Source organism: Rhododendron vialii, chromosome 11a (genome assembly GCF_030253575.1).
Source record: "Rhododendron vialii isolate Sample 1 chromosome 11a, ASM3025357v1".
Lineage (NCBI taxonomy): Eukaryota > Viridiplantae > Streptophyta > Magnoliopsida > Ericales > Ericaceae > Rhododendron > Rhododendron vialii.
Window position 1 is genome coordinate 14268460 of NC_080567.1, and position 14080 is coordinate 14282539.

Sequence of the window (14080 nt, forward strand, 5' to 3'; positions counted from 1 at the left end):
TGATATGCCGTGCGGTCTACCTATTCTGTTGTCGGACTACTCGAAGCAGCATACGGTGTTCCAAATACCCCGTGTGTGACTCCTTTAGAGACATCAGAGAATATCCAGCCACTGACCAGTTTCAGAACAGTACCGTTTTTCCTTAAGCCATGGGCGTAAAACAACTTTTAGTACGTTTGGTCGCTTAAAATAGTCAAGAAAACCTTGTTTATAAAACGGACCATGGCTTGTAGATGTGATCTTGTTCTGAAAACACTGATGACTGGTTTCCTCTACAACAGAAACAGGCCTTATGGAAGATGGTTTTGATTCGGACAGTTTGAACAAGAAAACAATTGCTGATGAAACGCCGTGCGTTTGAACACACTACTCCGCACGACGTATTGAAACGCCACGCGGCGTGGTGCCTCAGGTCAATGGCTGTTTTGTTTGCTAAAAATGATTTTTAAGTCAAAACTTAACCAAAGGAGAGTTAAGTCTAACAACAGGAGAAGCTCCCTCAGGGTCAAAACGGAGCCTAACCCAAGGAAACTTGGTTTTTACCTTTGATCTTGAGCTTGGATGAGGACGGATGATGGTGGATGAGCGTTGGTGAGGTCGGTTGACAGAAGAGAGGTGTGGATACGTTTAATAGATTGGTGTATTAGGTAGTTGGGATCTTAAAAATGAGTAAAATGATTCACTTTTAATGATGATGAGAAAAATGGGGGATTTTGAGAAAAGAGAAGCCCAAAGAATATTTTTAGAGCAAACTTTCTCAAGACTTGGAAGTGAGGAGTAGGTGTGAAAGCATGATGAGAGAGAAAGAGAGTTCAAGGCCCTTTCTCTTGAGTGGAGGGGTGTATTTATAGGCAAGAGTCAAGGATTTTGAATTCAAATGGTGGAGGTATTTTCCGGGCGGGCTAGAAGTGCTTTTTCAGCTTAGCCAACTTGTAGCTGTGGCTCAAGTGGGTGTGGCCGACAGCTAGCTGAGCCAGTTAGAACTTTACCTGAAATGCCGTGCGGTTAACCTCATGATCTCGTGCGGCATAATGAATTCTATTATGCCATGCGGTGTAGAAATGTTCCGTGCGGTATTATAGGTCTAGTCCAGGGCTTTTGGTTTGGGCTTTGGGCTTTTGGGCTGAAGGGGTCCTTTATCCAAGCTCTCGAACGTATTGTTTCTTTTATTTCATCATCGAGATGTTTAAAGATCCTCCGAGGTCCGGATTGGGTGTCTACAGCACTGTATGTTAAGGGAAAGAGGTGTAAGGAACGAAAGAGGCATGCCAATTGCAGTCTATAAAATGGATTACAATTTACCAGCAACATTTTAGCAACTATTAAATGGATCACAAGTATGTAGGACAGAACTGGCTTACAGTTTCACAAGCAACTACGAGTGAAAGCGAAAGCAGAACCTTCAAAGTTCAATCACTTTATACGAGTTAAAGTAAACGACAAATATGCCTTGTAAGACTGTGACACATACCCTCGTTTTAAACAAAATATAAGCAATTCCCTTCCCCATACTGGTACCAGGATCTCTGACAACCAGAATGGCCTCAATGCTGGATTCCAGCTCCTTAATACCAGAAAAGAACTGATAAATTTCTTCATCCTGCATAGACAATAAAGCAACTATTCAGGTTATCATAAACCAGTACGAGAAATAATTTAGCAATATTCATCCTGCAATTACGTAGAAGAAAAACAGATTAAGAACAAGAAGAAAAGCATATTACCTTCACATCAAATGGGAGGTTACCCGCAAAAACTGTCCTCTTGTTATCATAAAGTGGAGCATTCTCTCCCTTTATTTTCTTCCGCGGTGGGCATGCCCTGTCAACACGGATGTGATTTCCTCCAACCTAGACCACACCATTACAAATTCAGCTAGTCATTCTCGTAAAAAATTCAACCAAGACATGTTGATCAGAAGAGCAACATACCACACACATATTATGGGCCAAAGAAGCCTCGGCAGCTTGCTCCGTTTTGAAAATGATGTATGCATGAACACTGCGAGACAGTGACAAATGTATTATCCGATTAACCATGAGAATAGAAAAAAGAAGACAACTTCATATAGTTCCTAAGGTAATTAATGTTCGTAAGATTACAGTCGCGAGTAAGTTATGAATTAAGGAAGCAACCAGCTTCAATGGAAGACATCAAAATGCATGACTAGTGAAACAGACTCGAGAAAGATTATTATAGCATCAGCGTCAACCTCTCCCTCTCTAAACCATCCTTTTAGTCAAAGTGGCAAGTGAAGTCCCAGAAATCCTGCTGCATCAACCTCGCTTGTTGCTCATTAGTTTTTGGCAAATGCTACAGTAACTCGTCAAAGGTACACCATCCTTTTAGTCAAAGTGGCAAGTGAAGTCCCAGAAATCCTGCTGCATCAACCTCGCTTCTGGCTCATTATTCTTTTGCAAATGCTACAGTAACTCGTCAATGTACCGAATCACTGTTTATGAGCTATTAATTACTCCCTCTGTCCCAAATTTCTTGTCCACTTTTACTATTCTGGACACCTCAAAAAAGTGTTCATATTGTCAATGTATAATAGATTTTTTTATATGCCATAATTTGATCGATTAATTTACAAATGACTCGTATTCTGAAGACGGACAAGAAATTGGGACGGACTGTGAGTACTTAACTATTTTTGCTTCACTTTTGGACCATGCATCACTCTTCTATGGAATCCTCCTCCAACCGCCATGGCTGTGATTCTCGATCTAGAACTCTGTGTCCGAAATCTGCTCTCCTTCACCCTAGTCAAGTACTCTCTCTCTCTCTCTCTCTCTCTCTCTCTCTCTCTCTCTCTCTCTGGTTGTTCCTCCTAGCGCCATGGCCATAGCTACCACTTGAGTTTGGGTTTTGTGTTGGTAGATTATGGACCACTGAGGAATGTCTCTCTCTTTTTGTCACTTCTCTCTCTGTTTTGGTGGTCAATTGACAGTTGGGACTTCTTTATTTCTTGTTGAACCAAAGTATGCTAGATTTTACGTGTATGTTCTCTGCATTTGTGATTGAATTTGGACTTCTTTATTTCTTGTGGATAAGAAATTAAGAACCCCCGATAAATATATATGTTTGATTAACAATAATTACTTGGCATTAAAACATTTAGACTAGTATTAAATAACTCTTTCTGGTTCAATTCCCTTTTCTCTCTTTTCGAATTTTTTTTTTCTGTGAAATATTGTTTTCATACCATCTGCAAAAGTTTTTGGATTGTAGAAGTTCTTTTCTTGCCAAACCCACTCGTCGAATAAAAATTTTGAATCCTTACAGGTACCTTTCTGGATATAGCAACCTAGGCAAGAAAGTTGGGAAAAATAATGGTGTCTACCCTCCATTTGGTGACACCCTAATTTTGGCATTGGTCTAATCATCATGGTACCTAGACCACAACATTACACCTCCGTACTTCTTAGAACCTTGAATTGCCGGAAGCACGATAGAAGTGAGATCAGAAACAGGAAAGAATCCGCTTCCAGCTGCTTGACGAGCAGCCGGCAATCCTAGAAATATTTGGTTTGCCGGAATAGAGGTCCACAGGAAACACTTTTGGTCAACCGACGTGAAAAAGATTTTCTCTTTATATATATAATATATATATATATATGGGAATGGCTTCGGTGTCCCCGGTCATTTTGGGGACACCGTAACTTTTGGCATAACAAAATCATTATGAGTATAACCAAAACTCATTCCAAGCATAACAGAACCATAGCAAGGCATAACCAAAACCATAGCAGGGCATAACTTATTTGTTATGCCTTGGTTGGATTTAGTTACGCTTTGGTTAGTTTTTTGGATATTCTTTGGTTATACCTTGTTTGGGTTCTGTTATGCTTGTAATTGATTTTAGTTATGCTCCTAATGGTAAAGTTATGCCAAAAATTATATATAGGATGATGCTATGGTATCCCCGGTCATTTTGGAAACACCGTAATTTTTGGCATAACTTTACCATTATGAGCATAACTAAAATTAATTATAAACATAACAGAACCCAAACAAGGCATAACCAAGGAATATTCAAAAAACCAACCAAGGCGTAACTAAATTCAACCAAGGCATAACAAATAAGTTATGTCCTGCTATGACTTTGGTTATGCCTTGCTATGGTTCTGTTATGCTTATAATGGGTTTTGGTTATACTCATAATGATTTTGTTATGCAAAAAATTACAGTGTCCCCAAAATGACCGGAGACACCGAAGCCATTCCCATATATATATATATATATATATCGGGGCAGTTCCGAAAACACTCAAAAAAACACCTAGAAAAATACCTCATAGTTTTCGATCAAATTTTTATGATGTAAGCCGCTCAATCTGATCAAAACGTGATTTTAAGGGTACCAGTGAGAAATTGGCAAAAAAAATGACCGGGAAGGGCTTGATCCGAACAGTTTCGAACAGTTTTTTATTGAACGGTTCAAATAAAAACTGCTCAAATCAAGTCTTTCCCGGTCATTTTTTTTGCTAATTTCTCTCGAGCACCCTTAAAATCACATTCTGCACACATTGAACGGTTTGGATCATAAAAATTTGATCGGGAACTATGAAATTGAGATTTGAGGTATTTTTTTAGGTGTTTTTTTGGGTGTCCCTTGAACCGTCCCGTATATATATAGTCCCATTCTCCTAAGGACCACCTTAACTTAATAAAATAAGGACCTCCCTTTCCCGATCGAATTTCGATGATCCGAGCCGCTCAATGTGTTCAGAGCGTGATTTTAAAGGTACACACGAGAAATTAGCAAAAAAAAAGATCGGGAAGAGCTTCATCCGAGCAGTTTTTGTTTTTTTTTTATCAAACGGTTCAAATTAAAACTGCTCGGATGAAGATCTTCCCGGTCTTTTTTTTGGCCGATTCCTCGCGGATACCCTTAAAATCATGTTCTGAGCACATTGAGCGGCTTGGATCATCAAAATTCAAACGGAAAATGGGAGAAATGGAAAGGTCCTTATTTTAACTAAAATAAAGACCACATTATTTGAAAATGACAGTATATATATATATATATATATATATAAAAGTCCGGATCTCTTAAGGGATCCCGCACGGCCTTACTATGCGGGACTCCCTTTTCCCGATCGAATTACGATGATCCGAGCCGCTCAAAATGATCAGAACGTGATTTTAAAGATACCCACAAGAAATAAGCAAAAAAAATGATCGAAAATGGCTTGATCTGAACAGTTTTTTATTGAACGGTTCAGTAAAAAAACTGCCCAGATCAAGCCCTTCCCGATCAATTTTTTTGCTGATTTCTCGCGAGTACCCTTAAAATCACGTTCTGAACACATTGAGCAGCTCAAATTGTCACAATTCGATCGGGCAAGGAAAGTCCCGCACGGTAAGGCTTTGCGGGATCCCTCATTAGATCCTCTGTGTGTGTGTGTGTGTGTGTGTGTGTGAGATTAAAGGGTGAAGAGTTTAAGGAAATTGAGCGAGGAGCATCAGAAGTTTATGCCAAGGATGTAATAACTTCATTATCCCAAGCAAAGTAATCGATTTCAGCAACTGAAAGGCAACCTAGATCATGAATACTTCCAAACATACAGAACTTTGTTGATAAAATTTCATCAACTTTTTTCCTTGCAACGGAAGAATACAACAGCTGCCAATAACACCTAATCCTCCCAGCATTAATTTAAAAAGCCTATCTGAGCCAAGTCCTTTTCTAAAACATTTATCACGCGTAAACCCTATTTGGATATCTTGGTTTTCTTATTAAAACGGGCGCTCTGTGGAGTCCGGCTTTCCATCTTCCGTTTTTTCCCAGTTTGCTTTGAAGAACCACCTCCAACCTTCAGTGCCTTGGCCTTTCTGGCAGCAACCGACGGTCTCTTCCCCTTCCCCTCTTCTCGCTTCTCTCTTTTATGAGTCCTGGATTTGAACTTCACCGCCTCCACGATTTTCTTCGTAGGGACTTTCTTCTGGACACCTGATTTAGTACCCCTTAGACCCTGGTAAGACGTAGAAGCCTTAGTATTTACATTATTGTGACTGTATGGAGTCCTGGAATCTCCTGCTAACTTCTTCGTTGGAAAATTATTAGCACCCCCGGGTGATTGGTTTTTTCTCTTAGATGGTGTGACGTCTGATCTGGCGTGAGAGAGCCTTAGTTCGCGATCTCGGAGCTTCAAGCTGCGTTTTTTGACGACCAAGTTTGCGGCACCCTGCATTAAATTAAACATGATTCTCATGCTATCCTTTGGCTTGTAAGATTTCCTGTAATGTCGTATACAAATAATCGATAACATAAATTCATCTTATCCAACTTGGTCATTCTCAAGCAGCATAAATTGGTTCCAGAAAGACATTCTAATGTAGATAAATCATGAAAGCTAAAAGTTATCTTTTAAGACAAGGAATTAACTTTTCTTTTTCCTAAATAAAAGAGACAAAACTTGGCTAAATGCTCATTGGGTCAATCAAACATCTAAGTCTAACCTCCTTCCATCACATTGTACCAGGTCTAAGTACTTAAGGAAATAGGATGACCTCAGGAGCAAAGGTTGTTCAGCTGACAGGCAGCCCAGAGGCCCAGTTGAAGTACAACCCCTCCTAAAGTCGATGGCTCATACTTGGGTAGGAGGGAGGGCCCACGTTGCTCGGAACCGAAGGAGGATCGTGGAATGAAGGCTTGAGCTTAAGGGTTCATATGAAGGTCTGAGCCCCCCTTCAGAGGTTAGACCTCAGACCAGTCTTAGAGGGAGAGGGAGTCTTGTTGACTGAAAGAAAACTCATTCTTCGAATAAAGCCTTCCACCTGAAAATCCATACGCCCAGAAGGTGCAACGATACGAAACCCAACATATCACTGACCTCTGGTTCCTTCTTTTTTTTTTTTTTTGGTAAGTATCACTGACCTCTGGTTCCTAGGTTTGAAGGACCTACAAACTAGACCTAATAGGTCTGTACCCTCCACCATGTCAGGCACGACACACCTAATCTCTGCAAATTGGGCTTCAGTCCAAATATATCACACTTCCCTATTAGCCTGACCTCATAGGTCTAACCTATGGCCTCATAGGCCTACGACCTTCAGATGACAAGCCATTGAGGACCTTCTGCGTGTCCTAAGTCCAGCTGGACCTCAGGCCATCTCCCACATATAGGAAGGTACCCTATCCATTGTCCAAGACATCACACACATTGTTCTTGGTTGCAAACCATCACATTTGGTCCTCAGTCCAGCTGGACCTCAGGCCATCTCCCACATATAGGAAGGTACCCTATCCATTGTCCAAGACATTACACACATTGTTGAGGCTCTCTTGTCCTCCACCTCTGGCAGCCCGAGCCTTCAACATCTCGTTGATATTCCAGATCACCTTCAGGGCACCTTAGGAAATCGGTTTAGCATACACCATGCATTAAAAGTCCTTCTACAAACAAAAGAAAACCCCTATCCCTAAATGCAGAAGGCAAGGATAAAAAAAATGCCCACAAATGCGCACAGACTGAGTTCCACCAGCACAGACCAAAATGGCAACCAAGGGGAAAACGATGCCAATTCCATCTTGGGTAATGGCACTACAATCCAAAGACGTCCTAGCAGGGTAACTAAAATGAAGCTTACTTATGGCCCTTCTACTTTTTCCTTCCTCTGTAACATACCAATATGTTTATTGCGCGAGCTTAAAAACTGAAAGGCCAAAATGACAAGAGCATAAGCTGCCTATCAGAATGGGTGCGACTGCAAGCTCCTGTAATTGAGATATATCTAGTTAGACTTTACAACAAAAGCAAAGCTCAAAATTTCACCATACTGTCAAGTTGTGCATGAAACTACTCCAAAAGAACATTCCTATCCAAATATAAAGGCAGTAGAAATAATAATACAGAGACAACAGTAAAGTTGGCCAAGCCTTCTTGTTTGTTAAGTTACCTGTTAAAACTAGGAAAAAATTGCCCTAGCCTTATAGTTCAATATAGCTTGTACAAGGCATCAGTTAATGAGACCTAAAACATCGTAAAAAGTTATACAGGAGGAAACAAACATACCAGGAGACTTTAAGTTCCATTGAAATGGAAGTCTCTAATTCTCAATTCTAATGGTACACTTATTTTGATGGAGAAGAAGGCTGGAACAACAATGGCAGCAAGCAGGGAAAATAACAGAGCTAGGTATAAAAGCAGAAAGAAAGGGGAATGGAAGAAAAAAGAGCATTATGGGACTAGGGCAAAGCAGTGAGGCAAACTCAGAAATAATATGTGCACTGTACGTTAAGGGAAAGAGGTGTAACGAACAAAAATTGCCGAGGCATGACAATTGCAGTCTATAAAATGGATTACAATTTACCAGCAACATTTTAGCAACTATTAAATGGATCACAAGCATGTAGGACAGAACTGGCTTACAGTTTCACAAGCAACTACAAGTGAAAGCGAAAGCAGAACCTTCAAAGTTCAATCACTTTATACGAGTTAAAGTAAACGACAAATATGCCTTGTAAGACTGTGACACATACCCTCGTTTTAAACAAAATATAAGCAATTCCCTTCCCCATACTGGTACCAGGATCTCGGACAACCCGAATGGCCTCAATGCTGGATTCCAGCTCCTTAATACCAGAAAAGAACTGATAAATTTCTTCATCCTGCATAGACAATAAAGCAACTATTCAGGTTATCATAAACCAGTAAGAGAAATAATTTAGCAATATTAATCCTGCAATTACGTAGAAGAAAAACAGATTAAGAGCAACAAGAAAAGCATATTACCTTCACATCAAATGGGAGGTTACCCACAAAAACTGTCCTCTTGTTATCATAAAGTGGAGCATTCTCTCCCTTTATTTTCTTCCGCGGTGGGCATGCTCTGTCAACACGGATGTGATTTCCTCCAACCTAGACCACACCATTACAAATTCAGCTAGTCATTCTCGTAAAAAATTCAACCAAGACATGTTGATCAGAAGAGCAACATACCACACACATATTATGGGCCAAAGAAGCCTCGGCAGCTTGCTCCGTTTTGAAAATGATGTATGCATGAACACTGCGAGACAGTGACAAATGTATTATCCGATTAACCATGAGAATAGAAAAAAGAAGACAACTTCATATAGTTCCTAAGGTAATTAATGTTCGTAAGATTACAGTCGCGAGTAAGTTATGAATTAAGGAAGCAACCAGCTTCAATGGAAGACATCAAAATGCATGACTAGTGAAACAGACTCGAGAAAGATTATTATAGCATCAGCGTCAACCTCTCCCTCTCTAAACCATCCTTTTAGTCAAAGTGGCAAGTGAAGTCCCAGAAATCCTGCTGCATCAACCTCGCTTGTTGCTCATTAGTTTTTGGCAAATGCTACAGTAACTCGTCAAAGGTACACCATCCTTTTAGTCAAAGTGGCAAGTGAAGTCCCAGAAATCCTGCTGCATCAACCTCGCTTCTGGCTACAGTAACTCGTCAATGTACCGAATCACTGTTTATGAGCTATTAATTACTCCCTCTGTCCCAAATTTCTTGTCCACTTTCACTATTCTGGACACCTCAAAAAAGTGTTCATATTGTCAAATGTATAATAGATTTTTTTATATGCCATAATTTGATCGATCTCAATTATTTATATTTTCTACAAACCAAAATTTCCAAAAACATAAAAGACATAGTAGATTTAAAAATATAATTAATTTACAAATGACTCGTATGCTGAAGACAGATAAGAAATTGGGACGGACTGGGAGTACTTAACTATTTTTGCTTCACTTTTGGACCATGCATTACTCTTCATGGAATCCTCCTCCTACCGCCATGGCTGTGATTCTCGATCTAGAACTCTGTGTCCGAAATCTGCTCTCCTTCGCCCTAGTCAAGTACTCTCTCTGGTTGTTCCTCCTAGCGCCATGGCCATAGCTACCACTTGAGTTTGGGTTTTGTGTTGGTAGATTATGGACCACTGAGGAATGTCTCTCTCTTTTTGTCACTTCTCTCTCTGTTTTGGTGGTCAATTGACAGTTGGGACTTCTTTATTTCTTGTTGAACCAAAGTATGCTAGATTTTATGTGTATGTTCTCTGCATTTGTGATTGAATTTGGCCTGATTTTTCAATTAGGATTTGTAAATACAAGCAAGAATCGGATGATGAAAGCATAAAAATGATTTTTGAATTAGAACAGAACAAGAATACAGTGGCTAAGGGAGGGTGGGTTCAAAAACTTAGGCTCCGTTCCAGAACACCTTCTTAAAAAATAAGTACTTATTTCACATTTTCAAACTCAAAAATAATACTATAAATGAAAAATTATTTTTCAATTTTTTTTTCACCGTATAAAAGATCTCAATGAGATCTATCAAACAAGATCCATATTGATAGGAAAATTATTTACATAAACACATGATTTTTGAGCTTGAAATTGCCTTCTTAAAAAATAAGTACTTATTTCCGTTTCCGGAACGGGGCCTTACTAAAGTAGAAAATGAGGTTTTTAAGGTATAACTTAGCTCAAAGTTTGTTGTTATTGATGGGATGCTCATAGTGGAGTACTGCTACAGTGTCGACTGAAGTCAAATGGTCAGTGAAATGCGTTAATTTACCAAGCTTAAGTTTGCTAAATTATTCAACAAAATCAACACCTTCCCTGATGTGCAGCCCTTCTTGCACATGGAGATACAAATAACAAAGATAGAGAGAAAGTATAATATGAAACGGAGAAGCAGAAAGCAAATAAGGGATAAATGCAAACTGAGAAACTTGAACCCAACACCTCTCCCACCCTGAGCTCTGGTACATGATAAGTTAGCTAATTACGCCCAACAAAGTATATCAAGCACTCAATAATAAGAACCACTTCTTACAACCAAAATTTCCAGCCAAAGGAAACAAGTACAATTCCCAAAACACAATAAGGAGAGATGCTCGAAAATAGAGAGTCAGAGTGCAATTTTAAAACAAAAGGTCTCGTAACACTGCACAATCAGGAACTCCAGCAATCAATTGGAGCTAGTTTTAAGGGAAATCTGTATTCTACAAATTGCAGAATAGTATGGAAAAATCAAAAGACGCTGATATTATCCTACCTATCAACAGCATCATTTATTTTCTTCTGGATAATAGCACCCTTCCTCGGTGTTTTAGTCTGTCAAAACAGTCAGATGTGCAAAAGTAGAACTGATTCAGCACAAGATGTCTAGAACAGGAAACTTCTAAAACAAAAACCAAAAGACAAATTTCTAGGCAACACTTACATCCAATAGAGGAACAGACCGAATCCTCACAGAATCAACCTCTCCAAACTGGCTAAATTCCCTAAACAACGCCTTCTTCTTAACCTTCAGAGGCAAATTCCCAACAAACACAGTCCTTATAAGCTTAGCCTCGTCATCGAAACCTTCCTTCGAAACCACAGCATCCATTGTATCATCAGCCTTTTTCCTCTTCTCCCCAACCACTTTCCCTCCCAATTCTCCTTCTCCACCTCCATCATTGACCCTGTATCGCCGTGCCTCATACTCTGCCTCAACCTCATCCCTCTTCCTCTTCTTCTTTTTCTTCTTATCCATCCCCTTCACCTCCAAACCCACACCGACATTCTGGTTCTTCCCTTCCCCCTGCTCTTGTACCGCCTCCACTTCCATGCCCAAATCTTTTCCTCCACCTCCCTCCTCCGATTCGACACCAAAATTACGGCTTTTTACTTCACTCGTCTTGGATTTCTTAGTTTCCAAATGGTTCTCTGGGGTTTCATCCAGCGACCCCGAATCCAACCCGGGTTCTTTCTTCTCTTTGCTCTTCCTTTTCTTCTTCTTCAACTCAACAAAACTAGGGTTCCCATCCTCACCATTCCTATCCTTCCCAAAGCCTTCATCTGAACCAAACCCTACATTCAATTTATTAATCTCCAAATGGGTTTCGTAACTCTCACCGATCAAACCCACATCCAAACCGGGTTTTTTCTTTTCTTTGTTCTTTCCCTTCTTCTCCTTCACTTCAACAAAAGAAGGGTTTTCATCCACACCATTCGAAGGGTTCCCAGCCGACCCCAACACCGACCCTACTTGCTGGTTCTGTTGATTGGGCGGCTGGGAAGGGACGGTGGGTTTCCTACGGAAAGGGTTGGTGTCGGAGAAGAGAGAGGGAGGGGTATGGTGTTCTCCGACTGATCCGAATAGGGTCTCGAAAATGTTACCAGAGGTGGGAACGCCGTTGGTGTTTGCGTTGGTGGTGGCCGGGTTTTTGGGCTTCTTTGCCATGTCGTTGGTTGGAGGGACGGAGACTGCGTTGAGCCGCAGAGGATGCGAATGGGAGGAGCGGCTGAGAGAGCTTTCAAAACCGAAGTCTGGATTCAGGGCTTCTCAAAGTGAGTAGAAGGGCCGGGTCTGGAGTGTTCGGGGCTCATGTGACCTTTTCAAACGGCAAAAATAACAGATGGGTTAACTACAAATTACTCCCTTGAACTATCACTATTTTCCATTTTATACTCTCCAATTAAAAATTCTACACCTTATCCGTCCATTAGTCAGGGATGATTTGGATTGAAAAGTTTAATTGTATTTTTTTTTGTCTTCATTAAAAAAAATCGCATTTATTAGTTTTGCATCAAACTTTTGTAGCTTATTGATTCGTCTCGTGAGAGGAATCGAAAAAGTAAAAAAATTTGATCGAAACTCATAATTTTTATAAAAAAGACAAAGATAAGTAAAAAAAAAAAGTTATCTTGTTGACTTATTTTTGTTTTTATTCAAAAAATTATAAGTTTCGATCAAAATTTTTTATTTTTCCGATTTCTCTTGTCGATACAAATCAATAAGTCATAAAAATTTGACGTAAAATAAATAAATGCAAAAATATTTTGAATAATGAAAAAAAAAATAAGTCACTCAACTTTTTAATCCAAATTCACCCTGGTTCCGTTCAGTTGTCGAGAAAGTTGTGTGGGAAATTGGTTCCCAGAAAAAATGAAGTGAGGTGAAGTAAAAGAAAAAGAAAATATTTTCATGTGAGTGTTCATTTGACAAAAAAATTTTGCAAGAATAATTAAGGTTTAGTTGTTCATTTGTCAGGAAAAAGAAACTTTCGGGAAAATTTTGTGAGTGTTCACTCATTTTCCTTTTCCCGCGACGCAAAATCCTGTGTTTTTTGCAGGATCACTTTTGCAGGAAAGTAATTCCTGCAGGAAAACTTAAAAACATGTTACCTACTACTTTCCTGCCAACTGAACACTACAAAAATCATGGGAAAGTTGATTTTCCCATCCTTTCATGTACTTTCCTGGCAACTGAACGAGGCAGTATCTCACTTAGCCCCTTGTGCCCTTCTCCCGTCAAGTTTGAGGAATAGAGTCCGATATAACATGCACATTGGAGTAATTTGTGACAAAAACCTCTTTTTTCAATACGACATTGTTATATATCAAGAGCGCTGCTATTCGCAGTTCCTTATTTTCTTCCATAGCCCGTTAAAAATTGTCAATTATACTCGATAGTTAATTACCGAAATTGAGATACATTTTCAACATTCAATTACCGAAAAATGTATGTTCGGCAGTTGTTTACCGAATGTTGAACATATTTTCGACATGTAGTTACCGAAATATAATCTTGTTTTTAACAGCTATTTACCGAAATGTTATATATAATTTTCAACAACTATTTACCGAAATGCAGTGGACTATGGGAAAAAATACGGGGCTGCGAATAGCAGCGTCCTATATCAATTCTTATGGCTTATTCTTTAATATATTTATAAATTTTCACTTTTTTTTATAAGTACATCTTCTAAATCAAGGAATATACTTTTATATCGAAATTCATTGTAACAACCCGAAAATTTTATTAATAATGATATCATTTAATTAGTCTTATTAATAATAAAATTAATTCTTTTCCTTAATAGGATATATATACAAGTATAATTATCCTATCCTAATTATCTCCTAATTATCTTACTTTTATATTTTTTTAAATTTGCATGCATGCATGCAAACTCTTTTCATCTCTCCATCTCTTACTCAGTCTCTACTTCCTCTCCCTGATCATATCTTTACCCTTATTTTCGTCCATCTCAAGGCCCAAGAGTTAGAGTCCTTTTTAAACTCAATTTTATCAACTTCTTTAAA

At 39.2% G+C, this 14080-nt stretch overlaps 2 protein-coding genes across 2 annotated transcripts; both read right to left on the reverse strand.

Moving 5' to 3' along the window:
• Window positions 1-1393: 1393 nt before the first annotated feature.
• On the reverse strand, window positions 1394-2547 carry LOC131307713 (nucleolar protein 12-like). Its single transcript, XM_058334365.1, has 3 exons — window positions 1932-2547; window positions 1725-1850; window positions 1394-1600 (listed from the first exon to the last, which is right to left on the reverse strand). The coding sequence occupies exons 1-3, from the start codon at window positions 2037-2039 to the stop codon at window positions 1403-1405; spliced, it is 432 nt and encodes a 143-aa protein (XP_058190348.1). The 5' UTR covers window positions 2040-2547; the 3' UTR covers window positions 1394-1402.
• Window positions 2548-5474: 2927 nt separating this feature from the next.
• LOC131307714 (nucleolar protein 12-like) lies at window positions 5475-12350 on the reverse strand. The gene is made up of 6 exons (XM_058334366.1): window positions 11211-12350; window positions 11043-11101; window positions 8948-9017; window positions 8741-8866; window positions 8488-8616; window positions 5475-6190 (listed from the first exon to the last, which is right to left on the reverse strand). Exons 1-6 carry the CDS (start codon window positions 12213-12215, stop codon window positions 5717-5719), a joined length of 1863 nt encoding a protein of 620 aa, XP_058190349.1. The 5' UTR covers window positions 12216-12350; the 3' UTR covers window positions 5475-5716.
• Between the last annotated feature and the right edge of the window lie 1730 nt (window positions 12351-14080).